Source organism: Dermacentor variabilis, chromosome 4 (genome assembly GCF_050947875.1).
Source record: "Dermacentor variabilis isolate Ectoservices chromosome 4, ASM5094787v1, whole genome shotgun sequence".
NCBI lineage: Eukaryota > Metazoa > Arthropoda > Arachnida > Ixodida > Ixodidae > Dermacentor > Dermacentor variabilis.
In genome coordinates, this window is record NC_134571.1 from 141144119 (window position 1) to 141167253 (window position 23135).

The 23135-nt window shown below is 46.8% G+C and overlaps 1 protein-coding gene across 1 annotated transcript; it reads right to left on the reverse strand.

The window, feature by feature from the left end:
* Positions 1 to 9201: 9201 nt before the first annotated feature.
* On the reverse strand, positions 9202 to 21424 carry LOC142577988 (sulfotransferase 2A8-like). Its single transcript, XM_075687414.1, has 2 exons — positions 21378 to 21424; positions 9202 to 10205 (listed from the first exon to the last, which is right to left on the reverse strand). Exon 2 carries the CDS (start codon positions 10181 to 10183, stop codon positions 9224 to 9226), a length of 960 nt encoding a protein of 319 aa, XP_075543529.1. The 5' UTR covers positions 10184 to 10205; positions 21378 to 21424; the 3' UTR covers positions 9202 to 9223.
* Positions 21425 to 23135: the final 1711 nt, after the last annotated feature.

A 23135-nucleotide genomic window follows, 5' to 3' on the forward strand; every position in this document is an offset into this window, starting at 1 on the left:
TTTTTTTTGAGCTGGTATGCCCGCAGCCATCTAGAAAGCTTCAGATGCGTTGCTTTGTTGATTACGATAGGTTTGAAGAATGTTTACGCGCCACTGTCCTCTGACTATTGAGAGCCATGAATGTAAGACTCGTAATATTTGCTGTTTTAGAGGCTTCGCTAAAGAAATCAGAGTTCGAGGTGAAGGTTTGTAAAACTACTTCTAGTAATTGTTAAAATGAGAAATGCTTGCGGAACAGCAGGTGACAGGAAACCGCATGTAAACATATAATGCATAACCAGTGCTCCAGGAGTTCAAACAAGCTTTTGCAGGAAGGTTAAAATGCACAATATCCAAGGCAAAAGAAAAATTACAGTGCTCAACACTTTCTTTATCTTTCGGAGTCAAATAACAAGCGTGCATTGTTTTAGTTCATAAAATAAAGATAAATGACATATAGGCCTACTTGTATAGTCACTAAAGCTAACAGTCCGTCAAATCACTGACTATCATGACGGGATTGCGAAGGGTTTGGATGCCCGGCTCCCGACCTCTCTTCTTCTCTTCGGTGGACTGGATCCAAATATGCTTTGGAAGATATTTCTTCGGCAGAATTCTTCTTTGTTGTTTCATGTTTACATTCCACAGCCACAAGTTCCGGCGAAGTCGCTACAGAAACGCTGGAAATTTTCTTTAGAGTCGCCCCTATCGTTTCGTTAACCGCTGTTTATCGTTACATATCAAATAGAGGGATGCCTTGTATGGCGCACAATCTCTGAGGTGATTCCAGTGCTTGAACAAAGGGGGGAGCTCGTGCTAAACAATATTCTGCCTATTTATTTATTACCACGTTTTGGTAAGGTAATAAAAAGGTTCTTTCACGCAGACGCGATTAAATGCGTGCCCGAAGGAGGATTACTGAGCCCCTGATTGCCAGATTGTGTATAGTATTGAGAAGAGTCAGCAGTAGCCGATGTGGCATGCTGTGAGACACACTGATAATGATTTACCGCATGTACTACATCTGCCCTACCTACCTTAGACTTTGTATGTGTCGCGTTCTCCGCGAAGGTAGCCTTGTAGGTAATCTGCGGCAAGTACAAAGAGTCTGCGTGTTGAGATGGCTGGCCGCTTCGTGGACACTGTCTTCCCGTGGGCCTGGTGTTGAAGGTCACATAACCCCAAATTTTGGAGACGCGTTGAAAAGAGCGGCATCACGAAGAATTAGATCCGCTCTGCTTGTGCTCATCACGCCAGCGTTGAGAGAGCGAGTAAGGTCTGTTCATGTTCACCTGTGCGTGCGGAACACCATGCTTGTTAATTTAGTAAGTGAAATGTGTACTGCAATTTATTGCTCCGGTGAAACTACGAAAGTTAAAATAATGGTTAGCCGGGTTCGTTCGTTCGTGGACAAACTATTGCAAGCAGCAAGAGAACGGGACTAATACCCCCCTCAAGCGGGCAAGTTAAGTGCATTTACGGCGAGTGCACTCGGTTTTAATGCACTTTCCCAAATCTTAACGTCGCAGCGGAGTGTACTCGCCTTTGAGTGCACTCAAGTTGGAGTACGTTCACGGAACGCACTTTGCTGGCTGATGGCGTAGCCTCGCCGCCAGCGGTTTGAACAAGTGTCTAGCCTCGCCGCCAACGCTTTCAACGACGCAAAATGTAATGCATAGAAGAAGGACACAGAAGTAAATTTCAGTTATTGAACAGCTTTTAACAAAATAATGTGTGCTTAGCGAGAAGCAAAACAGCAGAATAACGAAGCGAATTTATCATGTACGCAACTAACGGCGCCAGAGTGTTGCGGCGCTGCCATGTTCATTCAGTTCGTGTTCATGTTGCGGTGTGAACGCATGCTGACCACGCCGGCCGTGCTTTGAGATGTGTGCGTGGCCTTTTGCAGTGTCGTTACATATCGAACTGGCCGTGTTTCCGTCGCTTTGGGTGACCGCTCCTGGAAGCTCGCCGTCGTCTATCGTGTGAAATTGTGCGCCACGTGTGTCGTGAATATGGCAGCTGAGAATGAGGAGAGCTGCCAAGGCAAAGACGGCATAACTTGGACAGATGAGGAGACGCGTGCGCTAATTAATATATGAGAATCCGTCCTGCCGGATCTGCGCGGTGCCAGAAGAAACCTAAAGGTTTATGTGGCGATATCTGAACGGTTCCGTGCAGTGCATCGAGAAAAGCACGAAGGAAGTGAAGAAAAAGATGCAGACTATGAGCAACAAATACAGGTAAAAGCTGATTTATATTTTACTTAACAGCGCCATCGTGCATCTGTTTTACTTGTGGCAGCTGAATTATTTCATGTATTCGTCGTCTCTTATTCTGTCGGAGTCTTTTGTTGGCATTTTTACTTGTCCCAAAGCTGCACGTGGCCACTAAAGAAGGCATTGTGAACAGTCCCGGATTAATTTTGACCACGTGGGGTTCCCTAACGTGCAATGGCGTTGTACAACGCTCGCACGTTTTTGCAGTTCGCCATATAAATGCAGCCGTAGCTGACCGGATTCGATTGGGGGCTCAGCAGCCGAAAGCCAAAGCCTCCGCGGAGGGTCAAACATTGTTTGTTGTCGCAGAAGTTACGCCACGGAATTAAAATTTTTGGTATACTTTATTTCGCTTAACTTCAAATAAGGTATTGTGGTTGTGCATTGCTGCAAACATTGCGCCAACCTGTGGCGTCATTTTCTAAAAGTTTTGTTTCAGGCTACTGACCAGGACTGGCACAAAGATCGGATCTGGAGGCATACAATGGAAGTTTTATTAGGACCTCCACCGTTTCCTTGGCTCGCTTCCAGCGAATGATTCCAGCCTTATGGAAGAAAGTGGATGTAGTGCCATTGATGGCACCTCTCCAGAGGAGGTATCCACCGTAACATCATTCGGTAGTAACTGGTGCAGGTGTCAGCCAGTAGAGTCGATATAGTACGATACACTGGCTGTCACATTCAAATTCAGTACAACATCTATTTTGTTGCCTCAAAATTCAGGTTTTGGCGAGTTCGTTCATGCTCTTATGTATGTTTGAAAAGATTATAAAGGTGGATGAACTAGGAACACTGAGTAAATGGACAAATGCTGCACTTATTTTTAGCAGAATAGCAGAAGCTATCACTCCATGAGCGTATATTTTGTTCGCAGATGTTTGTTTATGCTTGCACTTTTTTTGCACACAACAATGTTTTTATTCTTTATTCAGCTGTTCAATGGCATGGTGCACGGTGGAGTGGGCCAGCCCCCAGATACACCTACGAATTCACTTTCTGAGCTAAGCTCAGAGTCTCACGAGGTGGAAGCCTCTCCACTCGATTCTGCTGCTGAAGAAGTACCTGCCACCCCTACAGCAACAGCTGCGAAGAAAAAAAGGGTGGCTCCTCCCACAAGACTGCTATCGATTTTGTTAGAACAACAACGCCAACTGCGCTGTTCACTAGAGCGCCACAGAACTGAGACTGTTGCGATACAAAGAGAGCGACTTGAGATTGTGAAGTGGAGCGAAGCTCGGGAGGACAAGCTGCTGGAAAGCATGCAGAAGATGTGTAAATAAATAAATAATGACAGACATAATGTGTGCCCTTGCAGTCCTTTTCTTTTATTTGCGTGACAACTGAAATGGGAATTTTAAATATTTGTTAGCCAGATAAAGGTAACATGGCTTTTTGGGCTTGTTGGTTGATGGTCTGAAGAACAAACTGTAGCGCAGCAGAGAACGAGACAATAGAATGCAGACACGCCACACGAGCGCTCTCACTGCGTGTTGGCATTCTGTTGTCCTGTCCTCGGTTGTGCTACAGTTCGTTTTCCAGGTGAAGACACAGCTCTGCTCTCGTTGACATCCTCGTATGTTTCTTTACTGTACTCTGTCCGTGCCTTGAGTTGGGCTTTAATTTTGAAGTCATGTCACACCAAAACTGCTACATTAGTCGAACCGCAAAATGTAGCAGTTGTCTTTAATAAAACCACAGTGACACAGTCAAAAATACCTGCTTAGCTTGAGCCTGGTTCCTATTGCACTCAGTCATGGCACCGTGCTGGGCTTTTTTCCAAAAATAACTTGTTAGGGCGTCCCTTACCTCTTGCCCTCCCCCACTGCACTCTTCTTTGTTGCGTGGTGGCTGTGCGTACAAGTCCAGTCCACGTGCCTCACTTTCCCACTGGGGCTTTACACTGTCTTTCATTACCTTACAGATATTGTGAAGTACACAAGCAGCTCGAATAGCCAGTTTGGCCTTGTTCAGCCGGCACTCCATCTCGTTCATCACAAATAGACAGCGTGCCTTTAGCCTCCCGAAACCATTCTCGACAATCCTCCTAGTATTTGAAATATTGTAGTTGAACAACGCTTCACGGCTTCCAGGCCAAGCATTTGGAAATGGCTTTTGCAGGTTCGGTGACATGGGAAACGCCTGATCACACAGAAGAATGGGCGGTACGTTCGTGCCCTCTATCATTGGCATGGGAGAGCTGAAGGTTCCATTCTCGATTAGCGTATGCAGCTACGATCGGCCATAAACACTGGCATCGTGGCATCTTCTGGGACTTGCAACGTTTATATACCGAAAATGGTATTTGTGATATGCTGGAGTATGATGCTGTGCCTGTGTGGGAAAGCAAATGTGGGTTCATCAGCAATTGCTATGAAGATACGCATGCAAGTAGTCTTCCCCACAGTTGTCTAGAGCACTGAAATGGCTCCCGGTTGCCTACTAAAATTGCAATCTTCAATCTTCTTCAAACTTCAATCTTGCAATCAGTACTGAAGGTGCACAGGCATACCAACTGCCATGGGACTTGCACTGTAGTGATTATACTGTAGCCTGGCTAGAATTTAACCTTTTCTAAATTGAAGCTCACTGCTTCAGCACTGTAGACAAGTGTGCTTACTGTAATTTGCTGCATGATGTAAAGCAGAATATTATTGGGATGACCGCTGCGAACTATATTTATATTGAAAGCAAACAGGAAACATTTTAAACTGGCACACATAAATGCACATATACAACAGGAGACACCATAGTATAACAAATTATACAAATCGTATATCTGTCAGAAACGGTGCAGATTTATGTGCAGTATTGAGTTACAGGCACGTCATCTGCCATGGCTCTTAATATTCCATCATAAACACGTTCATACTATAAGTATGCATGCTGTTATGTAGTAGACAACTTTTGCATCTTTACATATACAATGCCTGATATGTATATATACGATATAGAATCCCGCATGAGTCCTTAACTGCGGAGAAAACTGCCATTCATTTCAGCGTCATTATGATATACAATCGCGCTAATTGCAAAATTTAGTTTGCCAGAGACGAAGGGACCTACCAGGCTTTGTAATTATGATAGTCCGTGGCATGCTCTTTCGGCCGCCAGACAGGAAAGTGGCAGACATCCAAGGTGTCGATGGCTTCCGGGAAGCTTGTGAAGTCGTAGAATTCACGCATATGGGCACTAATTTTGTTGGGATGTATCATTTGTAACCATTCCCCTTCAAGAAGGTCCATCACGGCGACACAGAATTCTTGATGTAGAACAATCAGAGTGGAGCGACCTATTCCGAAGAGGTGGGCAATCGTTCTGTCCTCGGCGCTAGAGCACAAGCGGTATAGCCCCAGTGCGACACGTTTTTCCACAGAGATCGGCGTCATCATGTTGGTGGTTTGCCGCTCAAAGACCGGGCGGCACGATTCCATTATGTACCAAAAGGTGGAAGGAAACACACGTAGTGCTTGTCTGAAATGAAATTCGCTGAGGTTGGGTAAAGTGTCCTCAAACCATGTGTCACTCCTCACATAGCGCCTCCGTTCCCGATGGGTGAAAGGACAATACTCTGCCAGGACGGTCAGGATGGCCAAATTGTTCGCCATAAGCTGATCCTCCAAGTACCTGAAAGTTGCTTCTGCGCCTTCAAGGTCATTTTCTAGTTGTTCTTGCCGTTGACGCCGGGTTCTCGCGCACAGATAGTAGCCTAGAACTCGCTCATGTTCTGTTCTAGCAGGTTCAACTGCCGCCTCGCCGCACGCCCCCATGTTGTTCTGGATTGGCTAGGCATTCGTGTTGGCCAGCATTGACTTGCAACGCACTTATAATAAAAAATCTTAGTTTCTTTGTTGAGACAAATAGATGAAGTTTGTTTTTATATATAATTATACTTAAAACAATCACTTTTTAGAAGCTTTCTCTTGTTAGTTTACAGCTTCTAAAAACGCGCTCTTAGTCTGTCGCCATTTTTTTTACTGCGAGTGCACTCTGTTTTCCCGTTAAGAAGCGCGTTGCCTAAAGTATGACTGAAGGTCCTAAAGTGCACTCCCCCTAAGTGCGCTTAACTTGCCCCCTTGACAGGGGTATAAGATTAAGGGAACACAGCGCCCGCATAGTGTGTTTCCTTAATATGAGTGCCGTTGTCGCGCTCTTTGCAATGGTAGGAAGGTTACTTTGTGTAGTTTAGTTATTTATTTCCTATCGCAATCAATACATCGCCTTTCGTGTGAAAGTGCGAAATTCTTGAAGTTGCTTCTCAATGAGAAGAAAAAGACAGAGAAAATATTTTCATTGCGTCTCAATTGATCTTTCTTTTCTTGGTTCCCGCACTTCACTCCGACATGCACGGCGCAATCCTTTGTAGTAATTGTAGTTGTCTGCAAACTATACTTTTGCGTACCAACCGTAGTAGAAACAAACGATCCATTACTGTAGTGCTTCTCTCTGACTGCATCTAGTCACTCACATATCATAGTTTTTATACGGTCTGGCGCCTCGTCATTTACATGCATTACGTGTCACATGGGCACCTGGGCGCAAAATTCTATTCTTACAGTGGAGCTGTTAGAACCTCGCTGGGTTTCTCTTAACGTCCGCAGCTTCGCCGAGCCGGGGGAAAGAGAGCTGAGAGAGAGTGAAAGCAGACAATCAATATAGCATCGCGCAGCATAGCGACGCGGCGAGGGTGGGTGGAGCCTAGCGGGGGAGAAGGTTCTGCGAGGTGGGGACACAGGTGGTGTGACGTCATTGCTCTCCGATAAAAACCTGCGCGTTCGCGTCGGCGGATTTCAAGACGCTACCAGGTACACGGAGTCAGAGCTAACGTGTATCAGAGCTAATGCGCGGCGGTGGCCGCTTCGTCGGGTCGGCGCAGCGTCTGTCACACGACACCGACGCATATGACGTCTCAACCAGTCGCTTCTGTTGCTACTGGTGCCTCAAATACCGTGCCTCCCAACCGAAACCAAGACGGCATGGATTTTTCTGAAGCATTAATTTACCCCAACTTCACTGGTCTCTACTGGCTCCACTGGCGATAGCAGAGCCACTCGCAAATTTTTTTACCTGGTGAAAAGTTTGTCTTCCCTTGCAGACATTAGGTTTTCTATCTTTAGGCGATAGATTACATCACTGCGGTCTTGTTTCATAAGTACACACAGTGGATGGCATGATCACGTCTCACATATCTTAAATGAAGTACTAACGCGATAGCGTTAAGGGCCCCGTGTCGCAGAGAATACGACGTCGGCGTCCTGCGTCGGACATCCTATCGGCAAAAAATAATTTCGAACTACGCATACTGTAAGGTTTGGGGTCGGGCACGAGTTAGATGGTAGCTGGCCCATGCCGTCGTCCAACTCATCCACGCTGAGGACGTTGTTGAAGGGAACGACTTGTTCTCATCGAGAACGAGGAATATCGGATTTATTTACAATATCTACATGAAGGGTGGAGAAAGTTACAGTTCATCAGTCTAGCATGAATGAAAGAGAATGCACACCCAGCAGCCGCGCAACGGCTCCTTAAAACACTCTGTCCTCCCTAGATCCTTAGGTGAGGGAAAACGGCCGTTCAACCTTCGACCAATCGGAGCGCCTAAAGTCATCATAGCCGACCCGCCTTTGAGGGGGAGGGTTTACACACATACTTCTGCACAGGATTCACTGAACACACTGAGGCGAGAGGGTTTCTCGCAGACAGGGGTCTTGCCCCATGCAGGCGCCTCGTGACCCCAGAGTTGAACCCGCTGTCAATGGCCACCGCGTCTGTCCACTAACTGACGGCTTCTGGGGCCCGTGAAACCGCTTCGCAAAACATCTTCTTCCAGGAGTTCTTCCGCTCCAAACGAACCGTGACGGCGACGGCGAATCCACTGACAATCCTTGGTCCGCCGACCACGTCTAGACATACCGGCGCCGTACGGCTGTTGACGAGGCGCATTGTCGTCCTTACACAGAGAGTTGCCGCAGCGGGCAGGCAGGGGTTCGGAGGTCGCTTCCCCGCAGATCGCCAGCCCCCGTAGGTAAATCGTAACAATACCCAACCGCTCTTCTGTCACCAAGGTTGCTCATACCTTGCCTTTTATTCTATACAAAATTATTCCTCAGAATTTTGTAATGACAACCGACGAGTAAATGTCATAAAAAACCCGACAATGCATACTTTTATGTTAGATCTTATCAGACTGAGATATTAAATGTATCAAACAATAACAGGAGATCGGCTTACGGAAGAGGCCGCGTTTCTACCAGAAAGCTTGCCTTCATGCACAGCGTTCACCGCCAGCGTTTCGCGGTAAACACTAGGATTGCATGAGCTGCAGTTGCTGCAAAGTGTAAAATCCAGCCAGGAATCTTTGAATGCTGCCGTGTTCCACTCTTAAAATCGAAGCTTGAGCGTCGTCCAGAGTTCTACCAGGAGCACAAAATTTTGCATGCTAAACACGGAAGTTTGAAGTTCCATTGACGTGACGATAGATTCGGGTATCCCCGGCTCGGGTACACACACACACACACACACACACACACACACACACACACACACACACACACACACACACACACACACATATATATATATATATATATATATATATATATATATATATATATATATTCTGTTGAAAAACTGAGACGGGCAGGCGTCAATAGAACGGCTTCCCTCCGTCGGGGCCAGTCAAACCAAAAAGCTGCCACGAGCACAAACTACGAGAACATTCATTGCCATACACATCATTGGTAAACTCGGAGGCTTCCAATCGACAACCTTGAACAGGTTAGGCTGTTGCCTCTTTATGTTCCTGAATAAAGCACACAATGAGGTACTTATCTTCAGCACTGCTGATTGCACCTCGAAGTGACAGAGAATGACATTTTTAGATGAAATTGGTAGAAAGTATTCTTCAAAGAAACAAAGGAAAAAGGCGGAAATTTCTTGACAACTTTTCATGCTCACACCTTTATTGCTTATTTCGCAGTTAACGCCGCAGTGGCCTCTTCATGTATATCACTCCAAAGCTCCATCACCTGCGATATTTCTTCCACCTTCTTTATCGCTTCTTCCAAGCGCCGCAGCTGTTCCCGTGAAAAGTACCTCTTCCACCCACCTACTTTGGCTTCTCTTACGAGGCAGTACTTCTTTCTGTCTCCGCTGTGTCCATCTTTGCAATTCGCGTCAAGGCGCCGCAGCAGATTGTCGATACTAGGATTTGAGTTTCTGTTGAGGTCCCCGACCATCGTCTCTTTCATGTGATCGGCCGAGCATCGTTCAAGCAACTCATTAAGCAGCCGATTATCTTTTTCCAAATCTGCTGCATAGCTGTCTCCCAAGAAGCGCGCAAGCTTCAGAACAGTGCCTCGGGTGTCTTTCGTCAAGTTCTCATATGTCACGAAAAACACGTTGGGTATGTCCTTGAGCTCATATCCGGAAACCACGTGATCGAAGTAGTTCCCGCAGCCTGCGACGTCCTCGCTCAGGAAAGCATCGAAGAACTGGTCGAATGTGCCATGTTGGAAGCGGTAAGCGCTGAGACTTGTCGCCATGTGGTAGAATGACACGCAGACGTCCCACGGGTTCCGCGCCACGTAGATGTACTTTGCCTCGCTGCTCATTGACTCATTTCTCAAGGGATAATGCGATGAGATCACACGCAGTGGCAGGCTTGGTTTCAAGTCGTCAGGGTGTGACACTCCCAGATATATCATGTTTTGTGTGAACTCATCGTAACTTGTGATGGGTTGGCCTTTCTTTAGAATAAGCTGCACAATATAAAGGACCCAGTGCGTTCCGGTTTTGGGAAATGAAAGCAGGACCAGATCGCCTTCTTGTGCGCGGAACTCCAACGCTCCTTTAAGGACTTCAGGGTCGCAATGCGGGTCTCTTGGGACACCATCAATGTTTTGAGCGAATGGCTTTGTTGTCGACATGAGGTTGATTTTCACCCTGTGGCTGCGAAAAATGAACAAAATAATGATGTTCATTACGACACTTTCCGTCACAACCCTGGCCTCATTTCATGCCCTTACGCGATGAAGTGTACAGTACCTTCTGTCGCAGTTTTTTCAAGAATCCCCTCTGACAGATTCCTTGACCTGTGTGAATTTGTGTCCGCAAATAGCAATTTACGTGGATTGTACCAAAAGACAATATATTTAAGAAATTTCACTGGCATCTATCACTATCTCAAAAAACTTTCACAATTAAGATAAGGAACATTTATGAAAAGGGAAATTTTCACCGACTCGACTGTAGCACGTAGCTGCAAAGGAAACCCTTCAGGGGTTTACAGAAGGAAAGCTCGTCAGGCGAAGGAAACTGCGTCCTGGTCCGGGTATAAAACTTCGAACTAGCGCCTGACCAGAGGGTTCGCACTATTTTACGACCCAACCGACATGCTAGGGTGGTGCTTGTTAACTCAGAGGGTAGCTCAGAGGCCTGAATAGCCTTTGATGCAGTTAAATGTGTGACAGGCATGTTCAGTCATTTTTCGGGAATCAGCTGTTTACGTTCGCAGCGCGTGTGCACCTCAAGAATGTGCACCCCCCTCCCCCACTCCCGCTGGCCGAAAGGCCGCATCAGCGTTAGGAATCTTCCAAAATCCTGATCTCCGTCCGACAAAGTTGATTGCTACATCAGTCATGCAAGAGGAAAGGAAAAACAATTCGGAAGGAAACAATAAATGATGTAAAAAGAGTGAAGAGGTCCAGGTCGGTGTACGAGAAGAAAAAGAGTTGTCCATGGATCGTCAGTTGAGGGAAAGGAAGCGAAAAATTCGGCGTTGAAGACAGGTGACCAGAAAAGGGTAAGGTGAAAAGCGGAAAAACACTGAGAGGTATCGTCAGTACAAGTAAGAAAAATAGTGGAAGTGAAAGTGCCACTTGTCGTCCCGCCGTAACCCCAGAACCATGCTGCACCTTTGTTGACTTGAGTAAGAGGTACGACAGGTTGAACGCTACAAAAAATTATGCTAAAAGTCCACATGCGTCATAAGATAGAGGTGAGGTCGGAAAAGTGAGAGATTTTGATAGGAAAGAAATTAGAAGAGCCCTCTTTCGTTTATCTCTAGATAGTGGCTTGTACATGCCAGGAGTGACTTATACGGATGCATCATCCTTTAAAAATTATGCGATAGGCTATGCTAACGTGTAAACATTGAAATGATGTGCTGTGGAGTCGCAATGGTTTCCGCAAGCGAGTGTGTTGGAAGATCAAAGTTGAAAAAGGTGATAGTAAAATATAAATCGACCATGTGACGTTGTGATGTACATCAGTGGTAGAAGAGGTGGAAATAACGATGAGATTAAATACGCACTGTTTGCATATAGATAAGCATCTGTGTAAGAATGGTCCCTCGTTCAAGTTGTGCGCTTTGTGTGTTAATTAGAGTTCAAGGCGGAAAGAAAGGAGCTCAAAGATTATAAAGCAGTACGGGTGACATCCTAATAAGCTGCTGCTGAAGTAGTTGCATCATCATTCTTGTTGCCAGTGGTGACACGGTATACGGGTATGAAATAAATTAACAGGCCGTGAGGCCGACATTTCAATAGGAATTGGTTTGATGAAGTCTACTTGTAGGATTGGTTGTAGTAAGTTGCGACAATGCTATTGAAGTGGGCACACCGGCAGTATAAACATGTAAACGTACCATGCCTGCTTTCCTTTGTGCGTATAGCAGACTCTCCAGTATTGCAGCAGTGTCGGCTGCCTACGAACTTGTTGCTTGTGTAACGAAGTCCGGCAAGAGGCACGGAATCGGTGCTGGTGCTCAGATTCGGTGTTTTGGTCTTACCGTCGCGTTAGCGCTTCCTAACCTCGGCGAATAAACCTCTTGTGGTGAAGGTGAGGGGTACCTTCAAACCGTCCAACTTGGCACTTCAATGCCGCACGCTACCATCAGCCATGCCCGACGACGCTCCTGAGCAGGTGATTCGAGGATCGGTCGTGGGCCCCGATGTGCTCCGCGAAAACGACCCTGCTGTTTGCAGCCTCGTGGATGGCAACGAAGTAGAGGACTGGATCTCGTCATGCGGGAAAGTGCGCGCAACGCACATGGCACATGCCAAAAGACTGAACAACATGATTTTATACCTCGAGGGCGTGATAGCCCTCGAACCATGAGACGGATTTCCAGACGTGGTCCGCATTTAAGACCTCTTTTGTGGGCCTTTCTGGCACACCTGCTGTTCGCAATCGTGCGCAGAGCAGTGTTTGCGTTAGCGAGCGGAGCAATCGGGTGGATCATTCACGATCTACATCGAAGACGTTCTGGACTTGCTCAAGATTATGAGTACGAACATGTTGGAGTAATAAAGAATCACCATTGTTATGGAGCAAATATAGGATGATCTGTTTAATGTGCTGCTTGCAAAGAGTCCGCGCACATTAGCAGAAACCGTCACTCTGTGCCAAAGTTGCAATGAGGTGCTCAGTCAGCAATATTTGACCTGTCGCCCTTCTCCATACGATGAACCTCATGCTGGAGTGGCTGCCATTTCCAATCAATCGAAGCTTCTCGAACCGATAAAGGCGTCTGTGCGTGAGGAAGTTGCCCGCCAGCTCTCCTTAATGCCATTCGCTCAGCGGTAGCACGAATTTTAAGGCCATGCTCCGCCACGCGATTGAGCAAGAAATCGGCGAGGTCCTGCCCGTGCACAGTGAACAGCTCCCTGCTGCGGTGCCCGTTAATTGTGCTGAAGCCGTCCAGAGGCCCCGACAACTCTATGCAGTAGCAGCTCCGCCTCTCACTTACGGCGACGTCGTACCTAGGCCCGGACTACCAGCCGCTGTCCCGTTCTTTCATCAGACGCCTGGGGCACCGCGTCCTGTGACCAAGATTGGACCTGCCATCGCAAACTCGCGACGCTCGGCAGACTACTGGCCTATAGGCTTTCGTGTGGCTACGCCGGTTATATCGTCGGCATTGTCGACACGCTCTATTGCCTGGTACCACATAGGCCGAGACATCCTGTGAGACAGCCATGCCGGGTCTATTTTAAGGCTCCTATGACACCTCTACGGTGGCGTCAGCACCTGTTCGTCGCATGTCACATGCCAACTATTCACCTTCTCCACGTCGCCACTTGCCATCATCGATGCGGCCTCGTTCTGTGGCTTGAGAAGACGAAAATTGATTGTCGTAGTCCGTGAGCCAAGTTCTAGAAATTTCTGATGAAGGTGTTCGCGCCTTCTGTCTCGTGGACATCGAACCACTGGATCTGATATGGACTAATAATGCTGTCACTCGCTTCGCAAAGTCACAAATCCAATTTCGGGCCAGTCCATTCGTACACCAAGCGTTCAGCATATTGACCTTTTACGCTTCGCAAACTCACAAATCCAATTTCGGGCCAGTCCATTCGTACACCAAGCGTTCAGCATATTGACCTTTTACGCTTCGCAAACTCACAAATCCAATTACGGGCCAGTCCATTCGTACACCAAGCGTTCAGCATGTTGACCTTTTAGCGACGTGTACGGCGCTTGTAGTCTGTCAGGATGTCTTGTATGCCAGCAAGTTTATTGTCATTTCTTCTTGCTCTTATGACGTTATCCTCGGGTGCAATTTCCTCTGAGGCCATAACGCTGTCATTCATTGCGCATGTGCCGAAGTTGAACTTTCACAGAAGTCTATTGTGACCTTGGCCGATGTTCCTGCCATTGGCTGTACATGACTGTAAACTGCCTATGAAGGGAGATACGAACATTTCCCCAAGGGTTGAGCGCTTCGTCCCGTGTGCTGCAGCAGCGTCGATGACATAATCACAATGTTCTCTCCATCTGCCCTGTTCATTAGAGGAAAAGGTTTTGTGCAACCTCTTGCTGCTGTGGACACTACGCAAGCCTGCTGAAAAATTGTTTCGTGCCCTCTGCCCTATTTTGTGACACTGCTTCGATCAGAATGCCTTGACGATGAGGAATACATTGACGACGTGCAAGTCGTCGACCCATCGGGTGATACAGCCTCCACCAGGTACCCTACCCTCAGTGAGTTGTCTACGTCGGACGCATTGTCCACAGAAGTGTTTGGTCTCTTCACCGCCGAAGACCTTACACAGGTTAAGTGTTCCCAGCTTCTGTGCGTCTCAGAAGAATTTCATTATTTTGATTTCATGCAAAGTTCTTCAGGCCATACGTCCACTGTTACGCTCCACTGTTGCGTCCACTGTTACGTTACCATACGTCCACTGGTACTGCCTCGCGCGTACCAGCCATTGCGATAACGTCCGTATCGCGTATCTGCCACAGAGCATCATGCTGTCAACTGGCATGTGCACTACATGCTTCACCGCCAAGTGATTCGACTTTCATATAGTCAATGGACGTCTCCTGGTGTTCTCATTACGAAGAAGGATGGCTCTGTTCACTGCTGTGTAGATTACCGATGCTTTGACAACTTCACTCGCAAAGGCGTCTACCCCGTGCTGCTAATAGATGACGCTATAGACTGTTTAAATAAAGCTGAATTCTTTCCCGAATTAGATTTGAGGTAATAATAATATTTGGGGTTTTACGTGCCAAAACCACTTTCTGATTATGAGGCACGCCGTAGTGGAGGACTCCGGAAATTTTGACCACCTGGGGTTCTTTAACGTGCACCTAAATCTAAGCACACGGGTGTTTTCGCATTTCGCCCCCATCGAAATGCGGCCGCCGTGGCCGGGATTTGAGGTAGGGCTATTAGCAAGTGCCAGTAAGAAGTTGATCGTCCGAAGACAGGATTTGTTACACTTGATGGTTTACATGAATTTAACGCCATTCCCTTTGGAATTTGTAATGCGCCCGTAACATTTGAGCGTATGATGGACAGACTGTTACGTGGCTTGAAGTGGGACACGTACGTGCCTATGCTATCTCGACAATATTGTCTTTGCTCCATACTTGACCACACATCTTCAGCGGCTCAAATTTGTCCTGACAAGGTCAACCAACGCTTACTACAATTGAAATTGAAAAAGCGCTGCTTCGCAGAGAGACAGCTTATCATACTTGGTAATGTATGCAAGGACGGCCTCTTTCGAAAATCAGCCAACCTTCGCGCCGTCGCTGAATTTTCCTAAAGCAACGTCCGTAACAGTACTACGCAGTTTCACTTGAGTCTTAGTACCGAAGGCTCATTCAATATGTTGCCGCAGCTATATCACCCCTGACGAAACTACTCGATAGCAACTGCACTCTCTCTTTGTGGTCATAAAAGTGTTAGGACGCTTTCAAGGATCTGTACGTTCTTCTTACTTTACTTTCCATTTTCTAGTGTGCACGGAAGCTAGCTGTGTCGGCATCGCCGCTATTGTTGTGCAACACAAGCTCCAATTCGCTGAAAGTGCCGTTGCAGACGAAAGTCGAACATTGACGAAAGCAGTAACCAACCACAATTTAACACTGAAGGAATGCGTAGCCATTGTCTGGGCCCTTACGAAGCTCCGTCATTATAGCTATGAGCGCTCATTCGATGTCGTCACAGACCATCATGCACTGTGTTGGCTTTCATCGTTGACATGTCCCTCAGGCCGCCTTACCCGCTGGGTATTCCGCCTTCAAGACTATGACATCCGCGTCGTGTACCAAAACAGACGCCCACATTCTGACACCGATGCGCTATCACGCTCTCGCCTGCCCGCTGAAATTTCCTGTTCCTCAGCGTCTCAATGTACCGTTTCGTCCATTGAAATTGGCATGATCGGTCCTTAGAAGTGCAAGAAGCACTGGATTGCTCCCTTAAAGGCTTTCTCACCGAGTCGCCAACACAACCGACCACTCACACAAATCACACAACCAAACACTTATTTCTCAAAGGGCCTCTAGTGGTTACTAAGACTTAAGTATACCTCGAAGTTTGTGTTCCGAAATCTGTGCGTTCTTATACACTGATCTGGAGCACACTCAGGAATCTTATAAACTTCCCAGCGTCTTTGGCAGCGGTTTTACTTGCGAAGGAATGTACATCTACGTTCAAAATTTGTTCGCTTTTGCCCCAGCTGCCATTGCCAGATATATTCACTATAATTGTCGCCAGGCCTCTACATTGCCCGGCCCAGCCATTTGCAAATATCTGCATGGATTTGTATGGGCCACTTCTCCTGATATGTGTTGCTAATCACTGCGCCATCGTCGCAATTCACCATCTTACGCGATACTGCGAAACCACCTTTTAGCTAGAGAATGCGACGTTGCCTAGTTCCTCTTTCGTCGTTTTATCCTGCGTCACAGTCCACCCCAAGAACTGCTCATTGATTGCGGGCGTGTCTTCTTGCCCCAGGCCTTTGAGGCAACCCTTGATCAGTGCAACGTTCTTCGTTGGATAACTACTGCGTACCGCTCTCAAATGCATATCGCCTCTGACAATACAAGCTGGGACCTCATTCCGCCCTTTGTCGGCCACGCAACAGCAGTGCTACTCAGAGAACCACTGCTATTTCGACCTCCTTCCTATTTACTGTCACTATCGCGCATTATCGCGCACTATCGCGCACTATCGACACAATTCTTACTGTACGGGCCGGATACATCCGAGCATGTGCCCGTTTCTGCAGCTACGAAGCATTCTGAGGAGAGCCGTGAACTCGCGTGGGCCTTAACTTCTACTGACCAGGAGCGCCAGAATAGCAATCGCGCCAAAACCAGAGCACCCATTTTCCTTCTTTGTGGCCTTGCATGGCTGTCAGTCCCTGAAAATATACTTCGTCTCTCTTCGAAACTACTATCCGATATGAAGGTCCTTACCACATCGTTGAGCGCACAATTATGAACTACGCCACCGAAACCGTGGTGCCCTCTTGGACCGGTGCAGTCGCGGATGAGACATCTTACTTCTGAGTCGCCTCAAGATGTACTACGACCCGCCCATAATGGCGAGTTCTTAGGACACCGGAACAGCTTCTTTTTCGTCCACAAGTGTAATTGTAGCGAAGACGACAGACGCTGGATGATCAGAATCAAAGGTGGTGAGGCGGGCTTCTTGGTACATCTTTACCGTAAGTAATTCGGCGCAGGGAGACACGAGGACAAAAGAAGGTACATTAGACACACATGCTAACAATACCTGTGCGTCTAATGTGCCTTTTTTGGCCTCGTGTTTCCCTGCGCTCAATCACCTTTAATGTATACTTGATCATAACCACCAGCGCGAGTCATAGGATATGCTCGGTGTTCAGGTCTTACCGTTGCGTCAGACACTCTAAATTCCCAGTCAGTAAACCTGTTTAAACTCTTATGAACCAGTAATGTCCAGATATTGTGTCATCACTTTCGTGAAGACGAAAGTGATGACGGCTCCAAAGACAACGAAAATGCAAGACAGCCTCATTGGGCGTTCTCCCGTACCCGCTAGCGTTTTACATCCTTGTAAATGCATCTTGTGAACAACTTTATAAGCGTAAGATTATGGAATTTAAAAAAGAAAATCTAGAATCACAAACGCAGGTTTGGCAGGGTGCGGCTTGCAGGATATTTCAGTAAACAAATGGTATCATCATCACCATCATCACCATCATCCTGCTACTCCCACTGCAGGGCAGAGGCCTTTCCCATACTACTCCAACTACCCCGGTCATGTGCAAATTGTGGCCATGTTGGCCCTACAAACTTCTTAATCTCATCAGCCCACCTAACTTTCTGCCGCCCTCTGCTACGCTTGCCTTCTCTTGGAATCCAGCCCATAACCCTTAATGACCATCGGTTATCTTCCCTCCTCATTACATGTCCTGCTCCGCCCCCCCCCCCCATTTCCTTTTCTTGCTTTCAACTAAGATGTCATTAGCTCGCGTTTGTTCCCTCACCCAATCTGCCCTTTTCTTAACCCTTAACATTACCCCCATCATTCTTCTTTGCACAGCTCGTTGCATCGTCCTGGGGTGCCATTCTTACTCTTCGGGTTGTTTCACCCTCATGATCCGCATCCGCTATCACTACCTGCCCTAAGTAGATGTATTCCCTTACCACTTCCAGTGCCTCGCTACCTATCGTAATCTCCTGTTCTCTTCCCCGAGACTGTTAAACATTACTTTAGTTTTCTGCAGATTAATTTTTAGACCCAACCGTCTGCTTTGCCTCTCCAGGTGAGTGAGCATGCCTTGCAATTGGTCCCCTGAGTTACTAAGCAAGGCAATATCATCAGTGAATAGAAAGTTACTAAGGTATTCTCCATTAACTCTTGTCTACAATTCTTCCCAATCCAGGTCCCTGAATACCTCCTGTAAACACGCTGTCAATAGCTTTGGAGAGATCGTATCTCCCTGCCTGGCGCCCTTCTATATTGCGATTTTGTTGCTTTCTTACTGGCGGACTACGGTGGCTGTGGATCCGCTATAGATATCTTTCTGTAATTTTACATACGGCTCGTCTACACCCTGATTCCGTAATGCCTGCATGACTGCTGAGGTTTCGACTGAATCAAACCCTTTCTCGTAATCAATGGAAGCTATATATAAGGGTTATTCATATTTCTCACATTTCTCTATCACCTGATTGATAGTGCGAATATGGTCTATTGTTGAGCAGCCTTTACGGAATCCTGCCTGGTCCTTTGGTTGACAGAAGTCTAAGGTGCTCCTGATTCCATTTGCGATTGCCTTAGTAAATACTTTGTAGGCAACGGACAGTAAGCTGATCGGTCTATAATTTTTCAAGTCTTTGGCGTCCCATTTGTTATGGATTAGGGTTATGTTTGCGTTGTTCCAAAATTATGGTACGCTCAAGGTCGTGAGGGATTGCGTATACAGGGGGGCTAGTTTCCTAGAACAATCTGCCCACCATCCTTCAACGCATCTGCTTTTACCTGATCCTACCCAGCTGCCTTCCCCATTCTGCATTGCTCCCATGGCTTTTACTTCTTCCGGCGTTACTCGTGGGATGTCCATTTCCTCTAGACTATTCTCTCTTCCATTAGCGTCGTGGGTGCCACTGGTAATATATAAATTTCTATAGACCTCCTCAGGCGCTTGAACTATCTCATCCATATTAGTAATGATATAGCCGGCTTTGTCTCTTAACGCATGTGTCTGATTCTTGACTATTGCTAGTTTCTTCTTCACTGCTTTTAGGCTTCCTCCGTTCCTGAGGGCATGTTCAATTCTATCGATATTATACTTCCTTCTGTCAGCTGTCTTACGCTTGTTGATTAACTTGGAAAGTTCTGCCAGTTCTATTCTAGCTCTAGGGTTAGAGGCTTTCATACATTGGCGTTTCTTGATCAGATCTTTCGTCTCCTGCGATAGCTTACTGGTATCCTGTCTAACGGAGTTACCACCGACTTTTATTACACACTCCTTAATGATGCCCATAAGATTGTCATTCATTGTTTGAACACTAAGGTCCTCCTCCTGAGTTAAAGCCGAATACCTGTTCTGTATCTTGATCCGGAATTCCTTTATTTTCCTACTTACCGCTAACTCATTGATCGGTTTCTTATGTGCCAGTTTCTTCATTTCCCTCCTCAAGTCTAGGATAATTCGAATTCTTACCATCCTATGGTCACGTCAACGCGCCTTGACGAGCACGTCCACATCTTGTATGATGCCAGGGTCAGCGCAAAGTATAAAGGCTATTTCATTTCTAGTCTCGCCATTCGCGCTCCTCCACGTCCACTATGGGCTTTCCCGCTTGCGGAAGAAGGTATTCATTATCCGCATATTATTCTGTTCTGCAAACTCTACTAATAACTCTCCCCGGCTATTCCTAGAACCTATGCCATATTCCCCCACTGACTTGTCTCCAACCTGCTTCTTCCCTACCTTGTCATTGAAGTCGCCCATGAGTACAGTGTATTTTGCTTTCACTTAACCCATCCCCGATTCCAAGTCCTCATAGAAGCTTTCGACTTCCTTGTCATCATGACTGGATGTAGGGGCGTGGACCTGCAAAACCTTCAATTTGTACCTCTTCTTAAGTTTCTCAGCAAGACCTGCCACCCTCTCGTTAATGCTATAGAATTCCTGTATGTTACCAGCTATATCCTTATTAATCAGGAATCCGACTCCTAGTTCTCGTCTTTCCGCTGAGCCGCGATAGCACAGGACGTGCCCGATTTTTAGCACTGTAAATGCTTCTTTTGTCCTCCTAACCTCACTTAGCCCTATTATATCCCATTTACTGCCCGCTAATTCCTCCAATAGCACTGCTAGACTCGCCTCATTAGGCAACGTTCTAGTGTTAAACGCTGCCAGGTTCAGATTCCAATGGCGGCCTGTCCGCACGCAGAGATTCTTAGCACTCTTCCACCCTTAGCACCAATGGTGTACGGGTGGCGCAGTGAAGTGAAATCATGTGGAATATTAAGAGGTGTGAAATAGAAGGGTGTTTTCGGTCGGGGCTTCCTGTCTAGGCATCTAAGGGCAGTTGTATGGTTGAAGCTTCGTAAGTTTGGGTCCTGTAAGATGTAATTGATCTTGATGTCAAAAGTGCGAACTGTGCGTTGGTACGACCTAATTGAATGCGTATAGGTAAGGTGCACGCATCATCGTATAATGAATCTATGCGTGCAGTTCTGGAAGCTCCTGTGATCGAAAGAAGTAGCGTACGCTGGGTAGATGTAGTTTTTCATATAAGTGTTGAGGCGGGATATGTGTACCACCAAACAGGCGAAGCGTATGTCATGGAAGAGAGTAACAACTCGTCGTAGAATGGTCTTACCTGTTTTGGAGAGCTGCAATAATGAAGTATAAAAAGCTCTCAGTAGAAGTGATGCCGTGAGCTCGGCTATTGTGCAGAACGAAGACAGTAAAACAATGGCACACCTGTAAGAAATGTACTGGGGTTGCGTGTACGGCACAAAACTAAGGCGCAGCCTTGTTGTGACACTAGCAATGTTTTGACCCAAGGAATGCGTCCGAGTACGTCCATTTCAGTTTGTGCCAGAAATTTGAATGAATAAGTTTTCGCCGGGTGTTCTCGCACTGGATGGCGAGAAACACACTTCATAAGCAACTGCTGTCTTTTTCTTGAATAGCTTTCAGTCTATTACTATTTCAGTCTATTAATAACGCATGAAATCCTTTTGTGCCGAAATGTAATGAATTGTGCTTTCGTAATGAGTTGAAAAACTTACTGTGGTGAGGAAGCGCAATAAATAATGCATGCACATTCTTTACGCAAAATGTTTGACGCGGGAGCATTGCAGTCACTTACCGTGATAGCTGGACTAAAAGAGCATGTGCTAATGCGGGAAGGCTGAAAGGTACAATCGCATGCACGCTACAGCACCGAATATTGGGAAACAAAAGTGGTGTGCAGCGGATATGGACGGTTGTTACACCTACTGCTAGTGCAATTTTGTTACCGTGCCTCATTTTCTCCCGCTATCTAACAGCACGTCACGCTATTTGGCACGCAGCTGTTGCCTCAGGGACGTTTTAGTCATACACGCCTACCTACAAACCCCCGCCGCTTGGGAATCTTCCCCTCCAGCGGAAATTATTGAAGCGCACATCAGCTCAGGTTGGAGGCGGCAAAAGAATTATTCACGGGAGCTTAAAAGAATTTACCTTTCCATTTGCAATCCTTTTCCTACTCATGGACCACGTGGGACAGCGTAGGGAGGAGCTGGGGATAAATTCTCACCAAATGTGTCGCATTACCTCTCACCCGAAGCGCGATAAGACAAGATCAATTATAGGCGATGGGGTTCGAAATTCAAGGCACTACCAAAGGAATGTATTGACTGGACGAGTACTTGCACAGTCCAAATAAAAATTCGACAGCGCCCTTCTCCCCATGACTGTTGGTGGTAATGCATTCTGCATTGAATCAATATAGTGACACAAAGTATCGCCACCGTCGGAACGAGTTACGCAGCCAGGACTCCTCTCTCGCGCTTCACTAAGAACACTCGGAGCATTCTAGCGGCGCCAAAATGCATGTCGTGCCGGTACGTGAGAAAGTCGAGAGTCGCGTCAAGGCTGCTTTGCATGATACGATTATCATTGCACTGGAAGCGCGATTTCGCTCGCGTGCGACGGTAGTCGCAGTCGCAGGCGCTCATTTTCGCTCTTCCCTCGGCGGCTTCGACCAAGCGGCTGGTGGCATGTCGCACGGATCGCACCGGTCACTGCGATTTTTCGTCGAATTTGTTGAGAGACCCACGAGAGATATTTCGCTGTTTGTTTTGTGAGATGGCGTCACTCGCTCATCAATACGGCTATTAACTTCTATTTTTTTAACTATAAATGTTGGTTCAAGAAGCCTTGAACAAGCAAGTAATTGAGTGGCGTCGTGGATCGAGCAAGCGGTACGAGTGGACGCCGGCACGCGAGCAAGGCAGACAAAATCTCGTAGGTCAGATTAGGTTCTTGGATTTTTATGCGTTTGTCACGATGCGATGATGATAAATCGATGCTTTTTTTTTTACGTTGGCTTCGGTTGCTGTTAGTACGTACTTTTCCGTGACTTGCTGTTGTTCACTCGCCCTGCGATTTAAAAGTACTACAAAGACAAAACGTGCCCTTCGGACGTCGTCCCAATTTTCTTGTTTCTTGCGTAGAAGTCACTCGGGATACACGAAAACGCCGCAGATGCAGCGCGGTTTGCTTTTACGGACGGAGCAATATAAAGAATATGCAACTACAGTCAGATACTGTGTCGAGGAGATATGAGGCGACAGCATAATACCCAGCGTTTCAACATCTCGCTACGTGCGTCACCACTTAGTTGGATGCAGTCTGTTGGCTTCGGCTCTCGCGCGTATTTTTCCCGGGCAATTGTTTCATTTCAGGGTTCTGTAATTTCCTCTGCGTGACGCGACTGATTGTACGCATGGAATGAAACTACTAATGCAAGGTACAGGTGCCATACCTATTCCGACAGAAACAAATGACTTTAAAAGCCCCGGTGTCGACATTTACGGGTTATAAACCTGAACGCCAGAAGTATCATAAATAAATTGGTTGA